Source organism: Centrocercus urophasianus, unplaced genomic scaffold, assembly GCF_019232065.1.
Source record: "Centrocercus urophasianus isolate 14NV4802_14NV808 unplaced genomic scaffold, USGS_Curo_1.0 seq_10, whole genome shotgun sequence".
Taxonomy (NCBI): domain Eukaryota; kingdom Metazoa; phylum Chordata; class Aves; order Galliformes; family Phasianidae; genus Centrocercus; species Centrocercus urophasianus.
The window spans coordinates 7,483,996-7,506,923 of record NW_024884142.1 but is presented as its reverse complement, the minus strand read 5'-3'; the positions used below and the strand labels follow the sequence as shown (position 1 = coordinate 7,506,923).

Sequence of the window (22,928 nt, the reverse complement as noted above, 5' to 3'; positions counted from 1 at the left end):
AAACAAGATAGTATGAAGTAAGAAGGATATTTCTCTCTAATAGAAAAACAGCTTTCACTGGAAGGTCTCTAACTCTAACTCTAAATGCTAATGTTTCTCGATGGCTTGGAAAATTCCAGTTTATATTCTAGATTATATAAAAGGTAAAAATGTTTTAGTATTCTTTTTGTAAACAAGACCATAGTTTATTCTCTTTACCTTATAGATGTGTTTACATTCTGATTTGATATCAAATCTTTTACACTGAGATGCCATTGTAACGGTAATTATGGTCTCGTCTGGTATTGTGTTAGTATTTATTCCATATAAAATGGGTATTGTACTTGTGTTGAAAATTCAAGAGGTGATGTGTGCTCTGTTTTAGGAGAGTGGGTAGTAGCCTTTTGCATCAGGAGCTTTCTCAGAGCAGAACTCAGTGTTAACGTATGCTGTTTCAAGCACCTACACATGAATGTCTGGGAATAAATGTCACGGTTCTTCTTCACTTAATTGTGTGTGTAAGAAAACTGTGTTTTCAGAGAAAATTCTGGGAAATGCAAGGCCCCTCTGCTCCACTCCTTGGTCTGTATTCTCACTGCAAAATGCAGTTGCTAGCCCAAACTGAATTAATGCCTGTATTCTCTTCAGTTGTCTGGCTGAGTAAGGTGGGAGTTTGATCTGAATACACCCCAAAGCCTGCCTGGACAGAAGGCTTTTTTGAAGTAGAATAGGTGTTTTGAAAGTTAAAATGTTTATAATGCACTGATTTGTGTGGTGATAATGCTTCCCTGAAGTTAGATTTTTGGAGCATAAAGTTGCAATAGGATCACTGTTGGTAAAGACTTTCTTAAGTGTCCAGATTCCTAACATGCAAATTTTCAGTGGGCCCTAGATGCATATTGCCAGTTCTAGAAATTTGCTAGTGGGCTAGTGAAAGATATTGAAAATGCCACCAGGCATTTCTTAAATCCTCGGAGCTTGAAATTGCCTTTTACAACGTATTTCATTAATTCCTTCATGTGTCAGATGGTACTTTATGGACTAATGAGTATTTGGTCCTTTTATAAACTCTATAATTTAATCATTTGTAGCTGAAGAGTGTTCATGTTTCCATATTCAAGATATGTCCCAGTACAGCAGATTTAAAAACAAGCAATAATGCAGATAAAGTTGATAATATTCAGGACTGAAGTTCACAGGTCTTTCAAAGCTGTTTTGTGTAAGTGCATAGTAGTTATTTGCCTGTAACCAGTGAGTTCCTCACCATGCTCTACAAAACTGTCCTGTTTTGGAAGAGCAAAGCTATTTTGGATATTCATTTGGATTCAGTTTATTTAGAAGAAAGTTTTAAAAAAAAAAAAAAAAAAAAAAAAAAAAAAAAAAAACATAAAGAACTTGGACCAATGTAGAAAGCTTTTTAACAGTAAAGATAACTCAGCTTTGAACCCTTGATCTATGAATGATGTGGATTATTATTTTTTTTTCTTGTGGTTTGTGAATCAAGATGGAATGAATATACCAATGACTTCTCAAACAGCCATAAATTCTGTGGCTCAAAAAATAATGGGCTTCAGAGATTTTTGGGGAAATTCTAGGAGTTGCATCACGCAGAAAGGCAGAGTAGATAATTACGATTTTTCCTTTTACCCTTGAAATCAGTGCATCATTTATTAAGGACTAAATTGACTTCACTTTGTTGACTTCAGATTAAAAATATGCTGCAAAACTGATAATCTCCTGATAAATAAATGATTTTATATTCCAATACAGCAAAACAAAAAGTTAAATATTTTTCTGCTGGGATCACTCAACTTCTTTGTGTACTACTCCTGCTGTTTTCCCTATAAATATGTATATGGGGATGGAATTGAACAAGTCAGTAAAAAGTAATAAACTGAATACCTTTAGGTTAATTACTTAGTCAGGGTAAGGTGTCTTGTTGATCCGAGTGAATCACTTCTATACTTCATGTCCATTGTAACAATACTAATATCTCTTCATCTACTGCTTCTGGTGCCATCCCCATTCCAAATTCTTTTTTTTTTTTTACATAGGAAAAAGAATCTTCTGAAATATTCAGGTCCTGTGCTCATCTCATCTTTTTCATCTTCTTGAAGTCTGCTTCTGTGATGGCAGTTACTAAAAGATGGCAGATTATGAGACCACTGTGTGCTAGTATTAAGAAGATCCTGAACTGTTTGAAATGTTTTTCCTTGCTTTCATACTGTCTCAGTTGGCTGATAATAATCATAAAACTTCCAACACTTTGGACTGGTGCATGTCAATTTGTAATGTGCTTACTGTGTCACGGTTATTTTTGGTTTTGTAGTGTTTCTGTAGTAAGTACTACTTCTTTTCTTGTTTATTTTTCTTCAGTCCGTCAGGCTCACGTCCTCCTACTCCTCAAAGTGATTCAGAATTAGTCAGTAAATCTACAGACAGGAGTGGACTAAAGAATCCACACATGCACTGGGCCTGGGGAGAGCTACCACAGGCTACGAAGGTATGTGGTTTAATCAGTTTAATTCCTTGCTGGCATCTGTTGTGCTTTGATTGGGCAAATGTGCTTACTTTATTGCAGGCTCCTGAAGGGAGAAGAGATCCCATTTTCACATGAAATTGTAAGGTTTCATGTAAGAAAATTGCGTTTTGTTCCTAAAGAGCCTTAGATGCAAAGTAGGTGCTTGGTGTTAGCAGTTTGATTCACCAAAAATGAAAGTGGCTGTTTGAGTGTATATATATCCAGAAACACCTGCAATTGTCAACAAATCTTCACATGCCCAGATGTGCAGCTTTCTTGGATGTCCTGACTTGACTGGCTTGATGCCTGTGTCCAGCCTGAGGCCATCTGGCTTTTCTGAGAGCTCTGCTAGATGGCAGGATCTGTGGTGTGCCAGCAGCATTGTCTGCCAAGCCATATGCAGCTGAGTGTGCTGCTGGTCAGGTGTGTCTATCTCCTTATGGGAGCTGCTGAGTCAGAGCATTCATTCAGGACAAAAGATTGAAGACTTGTACCTGCCTGTGGGTGAGAGAAACAAAGATGATAGAATCGTTAAGATTGGAGCAGATCTTAAGGTCATCTAGTCCTGTTGTAGTACTTAGAGACAGGTTTGGTGGACATCTACCCTTTCCTTAAAAGCTTCCAGAGATGGTGACTCCACAACTTCCCTGAGCAGCCTGTTCTAATACCTCATGACTCTTTCTGGGAAGAAATTTATTCCTAATATCAATCTGAACCTCCCCTTATGCAACTTGAGGCCTTTCTCTCTTGTCCTATTGCTAGTTACAAGGACATGTTGCAGCTACGGGGGCACAGAGTATGCAGCTTTTGCTTCTTTCTGCTGAAGGCTGGCTTTTCTGCAGGGAGGACTGTAGGAAGCGATGGGACAGGAGCAGAATAAAGGGACAACCCAGGCTATGCAGGCCAGCAAAGTAGGCCTTGCAGATCTTATTCTTAGAGACTCTTCCCTTTGCAATCCCTATCTGTGTCGCTAACCAAGCTATTGTGAATTTATCTGGCCATGTCTGAAGTGGGAGTTATGCTTTGGATGCTCTTCATCACCTTGTAAATGTTTGCTTGCTCTGACACGAAGGTTACAGTAGCCGTACAGCTGCTGTTGTAGTGCAGCTCTCTCTGTAAGAAGGCCTCATGTCTTGCACTCTGGGGAGATCTAGAATTGTGCCTATAGATTGCTGAAAAATCTTAACCTGGAGTATTGATAAGTTACAGCAAGCCACATCTTTTTCCCTGGGAGCATCCTGATTGTATGAGAACTCTAGTTAACAATGTTTGTCAGGGTTACTTTCTAAGGTAAAGCTGCAGTTTGTGCTGAAAGAGAGGAGGTCAGGTGGGAGCTGTGATGTGCTCTCACACAGGTGTGTGGGAAATGAGGACTGCAGAACCCACTGTAGAACAAAATTTTCCTGGACCCAAGATGCAGCTGCATTATATTATATTTGTGTGTGTGTGTATGTATATATAATGTGTGTGTGTGTGTGTGTGTGTATATATATATATATATATATATATATAATATAATGTGTATACATACACATTATATATAAAACATACTTACAAGCAAGTAGTGCAGTAAAAGGCTATTGTATTTTGAAGCATCAAACTCAGTTATTTATGGCTTGCTCACCTTGAGAATCTGATCTTGTGTTGTACAGGTGAAACTATTGCATTTTTTTAAGAGCTTTTCTGTATATCAGTCTGTTGTTTTTTTTTTTGTCTTTTCCTTACAGGCGAGTTCTTTGATCAAAGCTAAGGAACCCAACACGATAGATGTAGATCCTTCTGAAAGCACTCACTTTCGGGTCATCCAGAGTGCTCCTATAGAGGAGTTTAACGGTGTGTCTCCTCTACCTGCCCTTGGACAGACAGATGCAGCAACTGCTGATGAAACTGAGCCTTTGCCAGCTGAGACAAATAAGCCAGAGACAGAATCTGCAGGAGCAGCTGTACTATCGTTGCCTGCCAATGAGGATATAAAACAAGCTGCAGCTTGCTCAGCTCAGGCAGTTGGCAAGACGGATTCTCCTTCCAGAAAGAAAGGTAAAACTTGATTCTTCATATTTATATGTATGATTTTGTTTTTTAAAGTTCATGGTGATAAAGCACTCCATTGCCATATAAATTGATCTGTGCCCTTAGGACACTTTCAGACTTGGAAAGGAATAAATTTTACAAAGAACACTCAAAACCTGAGTTGCTCACAGTATAGAAGGACAGAAGTTTTCATTTGTTGGGTATTTTTGGCAAGGCTGCAAAATTTGCTCCGAATTCATCAAATATGGTTGAATTCAGAGATCTTGTTTTTTGGCACATTCCCACTCTAGATCTGTTGATTCACTTGCTCTGACCACATTCAGAGTTATTGTGCATGGCTGGTACTTGTTGAGTCTCTCTGTTCTTGTACAGTGATGTAGCATGGATTTTTACACAAACAATAGATATAATCTAAATTGAGCAATTTTAGTTATGTATTCTTAGTATGCATCTTGTCTTGAATTTGTGAGATGTCTGCATTTCTGTTTCCTAACTTTTGGGATCTATACCTACTGTATTTTATTGCAAGTGTTAGTCTTCATGTAAAATATACTTGCTTACAAAATGTTACATTTTAGAGCTCTGATTATTTTATAATTATGAAAATTCTACATAAGCCTGCTTTGTGCAGGTGTTTTATCAGTAAGCATACAAGCTTATAGCAATTTTCACAAACTTTTTGATGTCTTTGTCTTTGAAGTCAAAAAAGCCCAAGTTAGTGACCAACGGTTTGCAATTCCCAGTGAATCCTCTGAATGAGGAAAGCTGCAGCATATCTCACAATTCTCCTCTGTTTTTCCATTTGTGTTCCAAGTGTGAGCAATGTATACAAGCAACTTGTTTTGAAATTTTAGGCAGTACTATTTTATGCAACTGCAGTTCACAGACTGTTACGACTTGTCTTCTTTCTCAATCCTAAAATGAATAGCTAAATAGCAATACCAATTCAGACTTCTTACTTAGAAGAGACTTGTTAATAGGCTTATTTCTACCATCCCTTACAGACAAACGAAGCCGGCATCTTGGTGCTGACGGTGTCTATTTAGATGACCTTACTGACATGGATCCAGAAGTTGCTGCGCTTTACTTCCCCAAAAAGTATAAGTTGTTTGCTTACATTTCTGCTGCTTGTGTAGCTTTCTTCCTTTTCCACTGAGATCAAATGGTTTGTGCCAACCAGATGAGGCTTCTTCTTCAAAAGAAAGTTTTATTTTCTTTCAGTCTTCACCACAGTTTGTGGAAATGTCGGGGCCTTTAGGTGGCTTGGTATTTGGGCCTAAGAGCTGTGCTCAAAATTGATGTTACATTTTGGTAAACCAAGCATCACATACTGATTGTGCATCATTACATAATGTACACTGATGTTTGTGTGTGTTACTCACATGCCCTGGGAGAACAGTTGGCCGTGGGATATATATATTCCCCGTGTCCTTGCTCATTACTGGTACCTTACTGTTACCAGCATAAAACTATTGCTCTTATATTGTTCTACTGTGGGTAATGACCTATAAACAATATGTTAGAAAATCATTTTTTAATGATGCATGGTAGACTTTCTTATAAAAGTATTTAATCCCAAACAAATTGGAACTTTTTTTCAGTCTTTATCGGAATCTCTTCACGTTTCACATCATCTTTGTCCATCACATTCTAGTCGTTTCACTAAAGTAGTTGAGCAACAATTAAAGTGGCTTCCATTTCTCTTTTTTTTTTTTTTTTTTTCTTGTTTGCTTAAAATCAGCTGTTGTTACATTAGTGTTTCAACAGAACAGAGAAAGATTAGTAACATGAAGGAGGAGGTTGGATTGCAAATTCCATTCTCAAATGCATTCCTATAAATCTGGAATGGAAAAGCAACTTGATGAGCCTGCGTTTCTTCATAATGATCTCATCTATATGCATTTGATTAAGAAATAATACATAACAGTATCCTCTTAAAATTTTCAATTCCTAATAGCTTGTATATGCTTATATGCATATTCAATATTCAAAACATTTATATACATATCTGACAAATGTACAAACTTTGTTTGGGAACAATTCTCCTAGTATAAATTTTGATTATAGCCATCTTAGTTTATCCTCTAAGCTTTTACTGTATATTATTTTTTCTTCTTGTAAATAAACTGTAATTATACATGGGTAGTTTAGGAAATTTAGTAGAGGCGATCTAATTCTTAAGGACAAGTGAGATCTGTGCTACTTTGTTTAAATTTATGGCAAAAGCCAGCAAATTTATTTCTCTTTATTCTTCAGCATGCATCTGATCTAAACAGTATGATGTTGAAGAGAGAGAATTTAGGAATGGATACGTGAAGAATGAATGTCTGATTTTTCTTTTTCAGTGGAGATAACATACAAAACAGAAACGCAAATGACACAGGGCCACGGTCTGCCACCCATTCTCCACAGTCTTTTGGGAGCTCAGGTGCTGACAGTGGTGTTGAAAGCACCTCAGATGGAACCAGAGATTTGCCCTCCATTGCCATTTCTCTCTGTGGAGGCCTCACGGACAACAAAGAGATAACCAAAGGTATAGATTGACCTGCGATACAGGCGTGTGTGCTCAACCAAGTCTGAGCGTCGTTTATCAGGGGAGCAGTGCCCTCCTGTGGCTGTATGTAGGAATATGTTTAGAAAACGCTTCCTGAAATGACAAATTTGCTAGATTCTTTTCGTAATTAGAAGGTCTTTATCATTTCACTATTTTTAACACCTTTTAGTAATCTAATGTATGCTATGTTTTTTAAAAATGTGTGTGTATTTCCTGATAATACCGATTTTATATCATAGCAGTGTGCGTGGTGCTTTTGTTACCTGGTATAATGTATAGCCAGGAAGTACTGTGCTGTCCATGCCAGGAATTAAAAAGATGGTCTGGTCTGTAGATGGCAACAGCTGCTGTGCCTTCCATTTCTTGTGTGACTCTTGAGAGAAATCATTTGAGAGTGTTTGGTTCTTTAAACTTTCAGCTGCATTCGATGAAGATAAACGGTTTAAAAAAAGCAAAATCTGCAAAAACATGGAGTCATAAACCCATGAGCCTGATGTTATGCTGATTACTGTTCAGAAGCTAGTTATTATGCATTTTGATTATATTGTAATTTGAGTTATGCTTGTTATTCAGATCACCTGTAAACCGTGGGGATTTTGTTGAAGGAGCTGCAGTAGTGGAAAAGGTGTTTATTCATAGGTGATTATTATTTTACTGTAAGCTGTACAAATGGTCATGTTTTTGCTTATGGGTTTATGTATGTTTAAGCCCACCAGGTCCTATTCCTAATTTGGACAAAGGGTCAGTAAAAGGCATGAGGAAATATTCCCTACTTTTCTTAGAAGCCTAATTTTCCTCTTCACAGTTCTATCCCTAGACTTTCTCTTAGCTTGTATTTTGAAGGGGAAAATGCCCAGCAGTACACAAAGAAACCTTCAGAATCTTCTGAGATTGAAATTTCTGAACGTCTTGCTTCAGTATTTCTACTGATCTCAGTACCCCAGTAATCAAGGGCAAGAACTGAGAGTGAAAGCAATGTTTTCTTTTAGACTGGCCCATCCCAGGGGTAATCTATAAAAGCGTGACTTGTTTGCTTTTTTCTTTTCCCCAACAGAAGAATTCTTAGAACATGCAGTAACATATCAGCAGTTTGTGGACAATCCTGCTATCATTGATGACCCCAACCTTGTGGTTAAGATTGGAAATAAGTAAGTATATTTCCATGGAGTAAGTAAGGAGAAATGATTCTTACTGTTGCAACTAAAGCTCTGCTGTGGTACTTTGTTGTGTTAGACCAACATCACTATAGCTGAAAAATAGGTTTTGAGCTTTTGTAGCATAGATTCATTTAGAAGGACTCAGCTTTCAAGTGAATTCAAGCTTTTACTTACAGTTCTCCTTGAGGCTGAAGAGGAGCTTCAGATCACCTGCCACAGCTAACTGACACAATCTGAATTTCAAGAAACTAGTATTAAAAACTAATAGTATTCATTCTCAATTGGTAGAGTAAAAATGAAGTAGGATGTGAACTTGCTAAGGCTTGCCTTGATCCAATTTGAATAATTAATATTTCCAGGATTGTGATGTTCTACTTGTAAACCCTCCATATGCAATAAGTTGTGTTTATAAAGCTGAATACTTTTGCTAATATGCCTCTAGAGAAGCATCATTCTTTCCGAATTTGTCAGAGTTCACCCACTGGGTATGAGACTTCTGTTTCTGGAGGGCTAAAGATATTATTTCATATATTTGTGTTGCTGAGCAGTGCAGTGCTATGGTCTATGTCTGATGCAGTTGTTTGGAGGGTATTTTAACTTTGCAGCCACTTCCAGCTAGCATTTTCTGTTTAGAGTATAAGAGAGATGATGGCTTTGTGTTGCAGTTAGAATTTAAACTACCCTTAGTTGTAGAAATTGCTCATATAAATCTGATACTTAGTGCATCCTTATGCAATAGCTTTTAATTGCATATGGGATTGAGTACGTGATGACCTTGTTTCCTCCATCAGGGAGGAGAGGCATTTATTTCTCCTCTGCCATATATCTGATTTTTTTTTTTTTTTTTTTTTTTTTTTTTTTTTTTGTAGTAACGTTTACCTGCCTACTGGTGATTTGGAAAGAGAGGACAATACTTCTCTAATCATAATACAGTCTATAACAGTAGTTGAGCTGTGTTCAGCACATCATAGTAAAAGTTTAACATCCTACAGACTCAAGTTCCTAACATTTGTGTAGTGATTTGATGCAAAACCAGTGAAAGCTGCCTGTTTAAAACAAACAAACAAACAAAAAAAAAACAAAAATAAAACCAGAAACGAAGCTCATTTGCTAATGAGGCATTAAGTACCTGTACTAAAGAATCTTCACAGGTTTAACCTACTATATGATAAATACTAAATTGTGTATTGGAAATTTGGGATTACAAAATAAAGTAATTGTCTTTCTTAAATGCTAGGTACTACAACTGGACAACAGCTGGTCCCCTTCTGCTGGCAATGCAGGCATTCCAGAAACCTTTGCCAAAGGTGAGATTGAATATGAAGGTTGGTCAGAGTGGAAGCTTTGATGTTTTGGTATTTATTAAGGCATATCGTTAACTAAGGCAGATAAAAGGGGTTGTGTTATAAAGGCGTGTGTTTTCACACTAAACCATTCCCTTAGTCTTACTTATTTAGCTCGTAGTATAAGCTAGATTTGGTCTGTGAATAGTTTTTACTTTCTTTGGTCTGTGAATAGTTTTTACTTTCTAAGCTAAGATAATTACAAGTATTTTGAACTTGATCTCTTTATCTTCTCCTGTTTTCCTGCATTAATACAGATTGTAAACATAAGTTAGATTGACTCACCTTAATGTTTACTGTATCTGAATGCTGATGACCTGCTTCATTTTATCTATGTACAGCATAAATTAGCAAATAAAAATTGAAGTCAAGGATTTTGACCTTACTTGAATGCAACTTAAGTACTGGACAGGGAAGGTCTACAGCTTGTTAGTTCTCAATTTCTCAGTTGGTTGGTCATAACCATCCCAGGTGACAGATAGCTATGACTGTGACAGCTGTATGGTTGTTTATATTAAACACACTGATGTACTTAGTCCGATTACATGTGACCTAGTGCCAGAGAGATGATCAGGACAGAAATACATGTTACTGTGACTATTTATAAAGGAGTAAGTGTCAACATTGGCACTAATTTGTAACCTAGTTGGCCATGGATTTAGCATCCTTTGTAAACTAAACTTTACTTCTGTCCCTTGCAGTTCTTCATGTATCTTTGTATTTAATCTATTTAATTCTTTTGCCAAAAGTTGAAGTAATACTCTACTACTATGTTCTTTCTGTCTTAGTGCCGCAACACCTATTGATACAGACAGACAATATAAAATCATAGAATATTGCTAAAAGGGAGGGGTGCATAAGGATCATTGAGTCCAGCTCCAAATTCAATACATTAAACCGATCCTAATAGTCCTAAACATCTGATAAATCAGGCTTGAATTTCAGAGCATCACAGAACTAGATATTTTTGTGTGTTACTGCAGATATTCCAGTTGTCATCAAAGCCATGATTCATCTCATTAGCACATATTGGTCTCCATTGGCAATACAGGTAGTTACCCTGAATCCTCCAGTGCAGGGTAACTACCTTTGTAATTCAATATTTAGATGCCTGGTCCTAATGTTTTGTCTTTGGCTGAGGAAGAATAAGCAGAAGCAATAGGTATGAAATACTTTTTCCATTAAGGGGAAATAGCAATTCCTTCAATGATTTTATGGTTACACCGTTATTCATATAGGTCATGTGAAATTCACTGTTGTCTCTTCTGTACGCTGGTATCTTTCTAGACGATTTTCATAGGGTGAAGAAGCTAATACTTATAGTTGGCACAGTCTGTGTGATTGGAAAGGCTTAGTAGTTCAGACTGTACTGCTGAAATCACAATTACTCGTTTATGCTACCAGTCATTCTACTGGTTTTCTTACTTACTTACAAGAATTTTGATTAGCTGTAATAATGCAACTAAGGTGTAATATTAAGATACTTCATCAAAACAGGCTTTAAGAAGTGATTGAAAGCTCAATTATTATTATTAAAAAAAAAACCTGACATTCTGCAAAATACACTTAAGTGCTTAACTGTAAGCAAGTATATTATCTAATTAAAAATCAATAGTACATCTGCTTGAGGTTGTCCATATGTTTGATAACATCTTTAAACTGTAGCCATTGTTCTCAACAACTGTTATTTTCTCAGTAGCTCCATCTGCAGTTTTCATTTTGTGTCTAAAAAAACTTTGCTCAACTTCATTCCTCTGTCACATCTTTTTTTTTTTTTTTTTTTTTTTTTTTTTTTTATCTTTTAACTAATCAACAGTGCAATTTTATTTTGATATTTCATTCACAGTAGAGGCTGTCACAAAACCTGTGGCTAAGCTATTCTAGGACATACTGAACATTGTAGCCACCTTTATTGTGGTGTTTCCCCTTCTGCTTTTTTTGCTCACTCTCGTGGTTGGATGAATTCAAGTCTTGTTATAAATCTCTCTGATCATAGTTACTGGAAGAAACTTTTTCTTCTACTAGGAATCCAGTATATACAGAATATTGAAATTAGCAAAGGTTTAAAAGAAAAAGTACAAAACTTAACGCTGTCATTCAAGTTCATAGTATCATGCTAACCTCATTTAAAACTACTAACTTCCTTGATTTTATCCTAGCTTATTATGAGTTATGTACTTCATAGTAATTCATAAATGAAAATGACCATCTTGCATGCTGTTTTTTTTTTTTTTTTTTTTTTTAAATACTATTTTCCATGACAACTCTTTCAGGAAGTGATCTTTTTTTACTCATTTGTTTGTTGTGCTTTTTTAAAATATAATTTGCACTAAGTAATGTAGAACACAAACAAACAAACCAGTAGCTTCTCCATTCTTGGCATTATACTAATACCTACTTATGTTTTTTTTCCTCCTTTGATTTTTGTCCTTTTCATTTTTTCTTTTAAAAATTCCATAAGTATTCATGTTTAAGTTACTTCAGAGCAGTGCTGGATACCATTAGATTTTGCTTTAGTAGAATTTATGGTCCGCAGACAGTATGTTTACTTTTATTCTGTTTATTATCAGTTAAAATTGTGCATTTGCACTCTTTCATTTACATATATCAGGTTGTCCTTTGTTTTGGTTTCTTTTTATGTTACCATCCATTTATCACAGGCCACTGTGGAATCTATAATGAGAGACAAGATGCCCAAAAAAGGTGGAAGATGGTGGTTTTCCTGGAGAGGGAGAAACAGCACTATTAAAGAGGTAAGTTGGAAAGGCCAGCTGCCTTCAAGTTCATCCCTCAGAACTTTGTTTCATACCCACTTTGGCTGAGTATTTGCACGCTAGAAGTTGTTTAAACAGCATCTGAAGTCTGACTTCAGAAAGCCTTCGATCAGACCCTACCTAAAATGTTTGCTTGCACTATTTTGGTTCTGCTTTTTTTTTTTTTTTTTTTTTTTTTTTTCTCCATTATATAGATGGGAGACAGTATTATTTAACAAAATTTGTGTCTGGGAGCCTAGATTTGAAGAGGTGTGCCACATGTTTTGCCTACCTTTCTACAGTTTTTGCTCACAGCTGAAGAACGGAGATTTTTATGATGAGAGTGCACAGTAAAGTTCAGTAAAAACTTAAGGTGGAAAACTTACATTACTTTTAAAGTCATCTTAAATTTCTTTTCTGAATATTAGAAGTTTGTGGTAACAGCCTTAAAGCCATGAATGAACATTAAAGCACAATGAAAAAGGCAAAATTTTATATGAAATATTGATCTCCTGTCTAGACGTGTTTAATCTTTAAAGTTGGCTAATAAAACCACTTCATATTCATTTATACTATTGAAGCATTAGTACTTGGGGGAGATATGTTTTATGGTTGTACCTCAATAGATGAACTCTTAGCTTTGCTTGAAATAACCACAGTACTGGTCTGTGGATATGAGCTTTAGAGACTGAGATTTTAGTTTCTGCAGCTTGAAATAGTTAGAATTTCTTCCTCAGTGGAAGTGTTTGCTTATCTATAAAGCTGTAAATGGACAAGGGGAAGTTTTATTCTTCTTTGTTTCTCACGAGTCATTCACTACTCAAAAGTCTTTCTTCTTCTGGGAAGGAATTGATAGAACTTAGCATCGACTCAGAGTAAAAATAATGTGGAATGTTTTATTGGATTAAAGATTTTAATAATTCAGTGGAAGGTAACTCTATTTTTCCAGATGGTTTTGGTTTTCAAGTGAAATCTGGCTATTTGTGATTAACTGAGTAATTTGATTCTGGAACTTCAAGAGAGCCAGCTATGGGAAATCTGAGTTTTGTATCTGTGCAAAACTAAATCTTAATTCTTCTTCTGAGTTTTATATTTACATTGCTTAATTATTTTGCACAGCCTTTATTCAAGAAATCCATGCAATTTTTCCCTCTTTAATCATGGATAAAGTAACAGGGAATGCATGGAAAAAAAAACTGTACTTGATCTTTGCATGTAACTTTTTTCTTCTTTAATCAGATTTCCATGAATTTGTATACTTTCTTGTATTTTTATAGGAAACAAAGGCAGAACAAGGTATGAGTGGGAGTAGACTTAAAGGAGAAGACTCTTCACAGATGAGCATGGCAAACAGGTACCCAAGAAGTTTGCTCTACCTGAAATGAGCAAGAATTATAATTTAAAAGTGAAATCAAGCTGTTTCTATATTTGAACCAAGAAGTACTGCACAAAGTAAATATTTAATGCAATGAAAAATAAGTACTGTGTGAAGTAAATATTTGATGCAGTGAATTATGAATTGTGTGTAAGTGCAGCTATCAAGGCTATAAGCCATGGCAAGGTTGCAGACCTTGCAAGTGTGCTTTGGCATTTTTAGCTTATGGTTTGGCTGGTAATTCTATGACACATATTCCAGCCCTTTGACAAAAAAAAAAAAAAAAAAAAAAAAAAAAAAAAAAAAAAAAAAAAAAAGCAAACAATAATTGAAGCAGTACTGCAAAACTATTTACATCTCTCTGGAGTTTTCAAGGCAGCATCGTAGATTATCCCAGGTTGTTTTTAGTTCACATGTGCTAAAATCCTGATTTATGGCTTGACACTTTAATTTCTTCCTGCGTATTTTAGGAAGTTCAGGAGCCTAACACTTGCCAGGCTTCTTTTCACATGCAATAGGTAGGAAAGATTCCTGGTTGTTTTTTTTTTTTTATTAGTTCTTTTAAGGATTGCAGAAATCTGTTCATTCTGATGTTCCAAATTAATCATACTGTATAGCTAGAATCTCTGCCTCATAAAGGCTCTGTATGATGAGTCTTAGTTTTCCCCAGAAACTGCTGAGGGGATGAGATAGCCAGGGGCAGCTCTCCTATCTTGTATCATTGCTGTGCATTCAGTTTGGACTGTAAAGACAGCTCATACGCGTTGTGCTTAGAGCTGAAGAGGGCCATAATCATACAGATTTAAACATGCTTTATACTCGCTATGTGAAACTCAAGGGTCACCACGGTTGGAAAAAAAATGGAGTAGCTGTAGTTCTTTAAGCAGTTGCATTCCAGGAGAATGGGATGTAGTTCTTGGTTTGCTTGTCTCTGTTCTCTGAGTTTGAGATCTAACAGAGGAATCAAAAAGACTGAGTTCCTTTTTTTGATAAGTAACATTTAGGTCTGATATCTTTTACGTGGTTGTTGAAAGATAGGCTTTAAAGTGGGGTTAGGATTTCAAGCAGACAGAATTCTGTAGTCAGTGCTCTTTAAGTTTTAACTGATCTTAAAAATCTGTCATTAAGAATTTATTGCTTACAAACAGAGCACAAGTAGGATGTTGAATAAAGCTTTTGAGATGTGACGTTACAAAGGATAATAAGATGGATTTTATAATGTTGTTAGTCATGACATATGCCATCTTGATGATAGGTCAAGACTTCCTGACAGCAAAGAACGTCCAGCTGTGATGGAAACAGACCCAGTAGCTTTAGTAGTTTCAGAGATTATATTTGCAGGATCTGAAGGGATATGTTATCTTCTCTAAGTGATAGTTTTGTGTATTGTAGAAAAACTTTGCCTCTGTCTAAATGAGCTCAATCGAGTGGGTCTTTTTTGTTTTTATTTTATCCTGAATGAGATAATCCTGCAGATCGTGGAAAAGAATAACCTGATAATTGCTTTCAGAAAAAGGAGTTTTTTGATGATAAAATTCTAATCACTTGGTGTCGTATCCCACCCATAATGGAGGGGAGAAGGGATGACCAGATTGCCAAATTCTTTTATTAACTGCTAAGTTAGGGAAAACGAACAAAAAAGCAAAACAAAATACCAGCACAGCAAACTTCTTTTTCTTGCACTGAGAAATGAGAATTTTCTGTAGTTTCAGTATTTTTTTAATATATTAAAGAAACAATATATATAAAAATGAATACTTACCACTGAGTTTTTTTGAGTCAACATAACATATTGTTATCTGTTAAATTTAAGTGATGAAAACTAGCATATAGACAAGTGAAGCACAGAATCATGAGGGTTGGAAGGGACCCCATGGGAATCCAAGTATTAATAATGGGGAACAAGCATGAATGAAAATTCAGCACTCCATTGATATATTTAAAAGCCCTGCTGTGAATGACCTCTTGTGAAACAGGATCAGAGAATCAATAACTTATTTGGTGACTCACTGTTAATGCATTTTTAATGGATACTGAGATGCATTTACGGACATGATAGCATCATTTTCTGTGTGCACTGTTCCAGAATAAAAGATGAATCTTCTTCGAGCGATGAAGACCCTAGAGCTGCCAAACAAAACCTTGGGTCATTACAAGCCAACTCGAGTCATCTCTCATTATTGTCTGGAATCAGTTACAAAAAAACACTTCGACTAACTTCTGACCAGCTTGTGAGTTGGTTTTACATCTTTGTACTGAAATGTCATTTCTAATGCAACGAGAACAATATTGTTATCCAGACTTGTAAGGTTTAATTATTTCTTTACTTCTTACATTTAATTCCATCTTTTTACAGTAACTTTAAAGCTATCTTTTCCTTTTTCTTCTCAGTATTATACATGAATGTTCCTTCAGCAAGTGCTGAGGTTCAGAGATTCGGAGCCCATTTAGACAAATACCAAAACTATTTCTGAAGTGTTTTGCATCTGAGTATACTGGAACAACATCCTTTCTGTGTTGTGTAAAGTTTGTGTCAACCCAGAGGTCTCTTTTCTGCCACCACCCTCCCGTTAATAAACAGACAGGCATTCTTATGTAAATACAGTTCTTTGTTAATAACTTTTGAAAGAGCTACTTGTGCACTCACTATGAAGCCTGGCTATTAATTTCTTGTCTTCCTCTGTGACAGAACACATTCTGACTAATGGTGACAAAACTGTTGCTGCTCTGTTTTGCACGTGCCAATTGGATTTTGGAAAAATGGGCTACTTTAGTGAAACATTTTTTATCATCTTTCCTACAGCCAATTAATTTTCTAAAGGAAACTCATATGAGAAGTACAGCATTCTGCAGACTATTGCTTACTCCTAAATAGTTTGAAAGGAATTTTGAATTTTTCCCAAGAGATGAATGAAATGTGGTTGTAACTTCCTAAATCAAGCAGAAAACAAGGGTTACACAAATATATTACTTGCTTGCAAATATAAATGTCCTTTTAAGATACATAAACCTTGCAGTAATTAGCAGAAGTCAGAACTACTCTTAGATAGGATTCTTGATGGCACAGTAGATGGGATTCATCAGTTTCCCATCTGCATTCACACCTTCATTTTGCATATTAGCTCACTGAACAATTCAGTGCAATATAACTAAGAACACTTAAAGCAAGAAGCTCCTATAGGTTTTGTGAAAATGAATGATTGAGCCTACGAAAAGAGATCAAATCAGTAGTCTCATGCCAAATTAATTCCTAAGTGAAAGAGAAGGGCAGCAGGGTGGGAAAGTTAAGGAACTTTGGAAACTGAAGGATAATAGGTGGGTTATTATAGACTGGAAATGTGCCAGTGTGGATCCATAGAACATAAATCCACATAAAAGCACTCTGTCATTTTCACTGTTCATGGCACTACTTGTTACCCATGCTTCTCTCTCTATATCTTTATCATGGTATGAGAAACCTTCCATATTCATTATTCCATGTGAACCTTTCAGGATGCTCCTCCATATTGGTTACCATGAATCAGACTTTTTTTCATTCTGTTCCATAAATTAATGCTTCGTATTCAAAATATGTGACAAATCTCTTCTGACCTTACTTAGAAAATGGCTCTGCTGAAAGCAGTAAGGTTGTGTCCAAAGCAACAGCCATCTGTAGCTTTCTGTTCTGCATGATGTCTGTTTCACATGCTCAAATTGTTGATAATTCTGCTGATAATGTCTTGCAGAAAAGCTTAAAGCTGAAGAATGGTCCCAATGATGTGACCTTTAGTGTTACAACACAATATCAAGGTACTTGCCGCTGTGAAGGCACCATTTACCTATGGAATTGGGATGACAAGGTTATAATTTCTGACATAGATGGAACCATTACACGGTGAGTTCATGAAAAGGGGACTATTTATTTGCCTCTGTCCATTGCACTGAAAACCAGGGAATTTTGAGGAAAGGAATTGTATGTCAGTATTTTGTGGAGTCTGTTTTTTCTCTGCTTCAGTTTTGTTTGTTTTCAAACACTGCAAGATTCGCTGGCTAGAATCATTATTTCATAAAGAAACATGCCACAAGCACTCACTTCTCAGTGTTTCCCTTTTTGGTGTTTTGTGATAGCATTTACAGCAGTGTTGCGGGGCGTTCAGCAGAATCATAGGCTTCTTGTTCTATCAGACTTATGAGTTACAATAGATGCAAAAAAAAAAAAAAAATCCAGACAAACAAACAAACAATGAACAAAAGGATTTTCAAAACTAATCTGGGCTAAATTAAAATATTTGATTTGAACTGACGCTTGAACTTTTTTCCCATTGCAATTAATCAGTTGAAGGGCAAACTGTTTTTTGGTTGCCAACATGAATTAATTCCTCTGCCTTTTCTATTTTCTTAAGTTTCAGCAAAGTAAATGAGACCTACTCTTCTCTTTGTCTGGACAGTAATTGAATTCTTTCACCTTACAATACTACTGTGAATCCTAATCCATTGCCGAATCTTTTCTCTGTAAGATTCAAGATAATTAGAGTAGTTGGATTTCTTGCTGTGTATCCTTATAACAATTGATCTAGTGAGGTGCTCAGTTCTTTGTACTTTTAAATATTACTGTATTGTAAATAATTTTCTTCTATGTAGAGTGGGAAATATGTTGAAACTAGTATAACTGTATATGACCAACTGACAGCTTGGTTATTTGAAGAGGTTAGAACATTATCGCATGCTTGGAGGTTTACAATGCTTGGAGGTTTACGATCTTACCTACCTTGTAGTTAGACTTGGTTTATTTAGGAAATGTAAACCTCAAAAAGTATACTTAATACTAACTGGTCTACTCCATAGATCTAACTGGTAGTTTGTATGCTATAACTTCCTCCTTAACTTATGGCTCACTAGCTTATCTGAGAAAACAGGTCTTGGAGCACTAGGCTGATTAAAACAGCATAGATGTGTCAAGACTATCTTGAAAGAAAAGGGAATAATCTCGCCCTCTTCTGATAGTAATCAGTACTTTGTAGAAAATCTAATTTTCTTGTGCAGCTAGGTAATGTAATTAGGGGAATTTATATTAGTCTCATCTGTTATTAGTTAAAAGCAGTAAGTCTGTTTTTTGTTTTGTTCTTCATTTCAAATACATTGTTTTTCTTTTATTCAGGTCAGATACTTTAGGTCATATTTTACCTACTCTTGGCAAAGATTGGACACACCAAGGGATTGCAAAGTTGTACCATAAAGTGAGCCAGTGAGTATTCAGTAAATCTGTTCATATATCTGTGATTTGTGTGTGTTTATTCATTTGCATGTGAAAGTTGAAATCTTCATAGACTGTTACGCTTACAGGTTAAGAGAAATCTCATCACTATCTCTTTGCTTACACAGTATAACTATCTGCTGTCTGATAGCCAGACCAATACCTGCTTTGTGATACCAGGAATAGAAGTCCCCTGTCAGTTAATGAGTAGCAATTATTCTCTTAATTATCTCAAACACATACAGTTCAGTTTAGAAAAAATATAGTAATCTAAATGAGTTGTATAGCTTCAATAAGTGGAAGCTTTTGCAACCTGGGAGTTGCAACCTTACCATATGAGACCTTCGTGTCTATCCTTGAGGATAGACGTTGCAAAACATCTAAGGATTGTTTAGCTGAGGGTGGTCATTGCAGGTGGATTTCTTGCCAAAGCTTACTTGCCTGGAAGTTAGGTGTCTAATCTAAACTAATTGCTTAGTTCTTTTTCTTTTGAAGAGGTTAGTAGAGAGACATGAGTTTCTTTACCTGTTGTGCATGGATGAGGTCTAAAATACCTGAAATGAGTCAGTTTAGGAGAATTTCTGCTGTTTCCAGCAAGCAGAAAGGGAGTTGAGAGAACAAGTGTGGACTCCAGCTGTCTAAATATTAAATTTCTATACCGTAGTATCTATCTTGAGTAGGAATGGACCATTTAAGGTTCTCATTGTGTTTATATACAGTGATGGTGGTCTTTGTTACTGATTGTTATACGATTCATTTCATTTCTTGCCTATATGAATATTTGCTGTTAATTTAAGTGGCAAATTTACAAATGTTAAAATATTTTAAAGGTTTTGAAAGTTATTGAGCTACATGTTGCACAGGGCCTGAGGAACTAGAAAAACTTGATGTTTCCTCTGAGTGTGAATAGGAGAACTGTTCTGAGAATAGTGAGCTTTGTCAGTAGTAGTTGAGGGGAAAAAGAGAAGCTAGGAGAAAAGTTAATCGATATCTGAATGGGATCAGATGAAGTGTCAGAAGTTGTATTCTGATATTCATATATCCAGATTTTTAGCATCAACAAGTTTTAGTGGTTGTTTTCTGTTCATGTTGAACAGACATTGGGGAAAAAAGAATGTATTTCTTAGATCACATTCAGCTGCTCTTGTATATTGAGCTTACCACAGCTGTTTGAAGAGCCTCTGGAACATATCTTAACTGTTGTTTTATAATCTGACTAGTTCTGTGCACTGTGGTTATGTTAGGACTTGTTTATTGCTTTTTATTTTACGTAAATGATAAATTATAAACCATGGTTGGTGGATTCTAAATTATGCCAGAGACGCTGGTCCATCCTCTAGTTCTTGTAAAGACATACAAGATAAGAGAAAAAACAGGACAGCATGTGAATTCAGATACTGGAACACTGTTTAGTTCCTGTGTGTGGCCTCTGCGTTGTCTTTGGTGAAAATGTTAATTTCTTTTTAATTGCGGTAGTTATTTCTGTGCCTGTCAGTACTTAGGGCTTTGCTGATCGAAAACACAAAAATGGGAAAATAGATTTGAGTCATGTCATTTTTAAAATTACTGAGTTAATTATGTAGCAGCTAGACGTTACAGCTGAACGCTACAGAAATATAGGATAGCTATATTTAATGGCCTGCGTGTGCTGAATACGCATTTGTTTATTTCACATTCTCTTGTAGGACTTGCAAAAGGAAATTCTATGAAGTTGAACTATTGCCTTTCGACTCTGTTCTGTTCTGACAGAACTTGTAACTTCTGCTGAAACTTTTGTTTCAGTGTCAGTACAAAGATTGCAGAACATTATATGAGAAATAGTTTTACTTTGCTCAGAGTTGAAAGGAGCATGTTGCTGCTGCACGTAGACCAGGTTTCCCCACCCAGAGGCTCAGAAGGCTGGACTATGACGTTGTTAATACAAAGAAGGTTATTCTGCCATTGTCTGTTTTATGCCAAGTGCTTCCTCTTAGCAGATATTGTTTTAGCTAATTCAAATGTCTGTGGTTTTAGTATGCAAGGGTAAGTAGAAAGTCATGCGAAGTTATAAGAAGACGAGATAAGCCCCTTGTAAGTGTAAATCATTAACTGTAGTGGAACCAGGCAGATTTTTATTGTCCAGCATTGTAACACAAATGTTGTTCCTTTTAAATATAGCTGTTAACCACCGTGATTGATTCATGTGAGAACAAACTCACAACATTATTTATTTCAAAATGCCTGCTTTGTTTTTTAACAGCATTATCATCTTTTGTTCCTGTTTATAGAAATGGATATAAATTTTTGTATTGCTCAGCACGTGCTATTGGAATGGCAGACATGACCAGAGGATACTTGCACTGGGTCAATGAACGTGGAACTGTGCTGCCACAGGGGCCAGTGTTGCTGAGTCCAAGCAGCTTATTCTCAGCTTTGCACAGGTACTGCAGTATCACTTTTGTGTAGAAAGAAATTTGGAGGTTGGTGAAAGCTGAATTGTCAGCGTTTTAATGGGACCTATTGAAATATTCATAATCATTTTACTTACATAGTGGTCCAAAGTTGAATTTAAAAGAAATTATGCTGAAGAAAAGACCACAATAAAATAGATAAGCAAATTGCTTAGTTTCTCTCTTAAACACACCCCAACATATGTCTGCAATCGCTGTCTAGGTAGAAATATTGCCTGTTTTTTTTTTTTTTGTTGTTGTTGTTGTTGTTGTTTCTGTGTGTGTGTGTGGATGATAAATATTTATTTCTTGGGGGCTACAAAGAAGTTCACCTGTAAATAAAATGAACTCTTTATAGTCCTGACTATATTGTGCTTTTCTACCTGGACAATAATTTTTTTTGTAGGTGTTGTTGTGTAACAAATAAATCATAACAGCACAGATATGAATATTGTACCTTTTTCCTAATTCAGCAAAGTATGTCAAGTGATTACTGAAAATATTTTAGGCTGTAAAAACGCTGCTGTGACAGGATTTCATTAGAATTTTTAATGGAAAGTTGTTCAGATGTTCTCCTGATTGAATGACATGCTACAGGCTGTCTTACCAGTCATGTTCTAAATATAAGACAGCGTGGAGGTACGCAGTGTTCTTCTTAGACTGATTAAATGATAGTCATGGTAAAAGCATAGCTGCTGTCATCTTACGTTCTTATATCTAGAAATAAATTTCAAGTGATACTCTTTTGAGTATCATCTTTAGACTAAAAAACGCCCATTTATTTCTCAGCTTCTTTGGTGTGTGGGCAACATATGACTAAATTGTTACCTGTGGATTTATTCACTGTGGTTTTAAGGGAAAGACGGTTTTATTCCTCCTTTGCGCATGCTCAAACTTTAATTTATATGTGAAACTACTCTTCCAAAGGGCTGTAATATTCCTATGAAGTGTCCGTGCTACTTGCATTTTCCTTGGCATATATGATACTAGGATGTAGGATTCTGAGCATCTTGGGTACTTTTGTGTCATGCTGGTGTCTTTCTCTGTTGTGGGAACTCCAGACTTCGCCACCTGTTCAGCATCCTTGCCAAGAGAAGCTCTTATGAAAGGGCTTTTACCCAGAGATGAGGCAGCTCCTCTGTTCATTAATGAATTCTGTATTCTGTAAGAAGCAACTGAAAAGAAATGGAAGATTTCTTTATTACTTCTGCTAGTTAGCAGTGATGGATGACCCTAACTGTAGAAGCACCTTAACAGTCTGAGGTCCTTTTAGTACATATGTTAATTACAATCCTTTAATTTTTTTAAAAAAATTGTGATTAAAAAACCATACATAGTGGTGGCTAATATAATCTATGTGAATCATATTGCAGTTCTCAGGAAGCAGTTCACTTAATTTATGCTTAAGCTTCAGTAGAAGTCCTCTTGTTTTGGAGGATTTATTTACTGTGGCCATCACATAAGCTTAGGAATGATATTTTTGTCTTGGTGGCCATTGTGACTTCCAAATGAAGATTTATTGGAGAAAAAGTTTTGCAGAAGTCCTGAGTAAA

General features: G+C 36.0%; 1 protein-coding gene across 5 annotated transcripts in view; it reads left to right on the top strand.

Annotated features, from left to right (window-relative positions):
* The window catches only part of LPIN1 (lipin 1), a 52,758-nt gene that overhangs the window by 22,144 nt on the left and 7,686 nt on the right, over nt 1–22,928 (top strand). For 4 of the 5 annotated variants that reach the window (XM_042839826.1, XM_042839848.1, XM_042839834.1 and 1 more), the window contains exons 6-17: nt 2,356–2,482; nt 4,228–4,537; nt 5,536–5,629; nt 6,877–7,064; nt 8,140–8,233; nt 9,480–9,549; nt 12,246–12,338; nt 13,616–13,692; nt 15,800–15,944; nt 17,439–17,587; nt 18,851–18,937; nt 21,214–21,366. In XM_042839826.1, the coding sequence (XP_042695760.1) occupies nt 2,356–2,482; nt 4,228–4,537; nt 5,536–5,629; nt 6,877–7,064; nt 8,140–8,233; nt 9,480–9,549; nt 12,246–12,338; nt 13,616–13,692; nt 15,800–15,944; nt 17,439–17,587; nt 18,851–18,937; nt 21,214–21,366 (1,587 nt within the window). Of the gene's footprint in view, nt 1–2,355; nt 2,483–4,227; nt 4,538–5,535; nt 5,630–6,876; nt 7,065–8,139; nt 8,234–9,479; nt 9,550–12,046; nt 12,125–12,245; nt 12,339–13,615; nt 13,693–15,799; nt 15,945–17,438; nt 17,588–18,850; nt 18,938–21,213; nt 21,367–22,928 lie in introns of all 5 variants that reach the window. The other variant, XM_042839858.1, reaches the window with a different exon arrangement.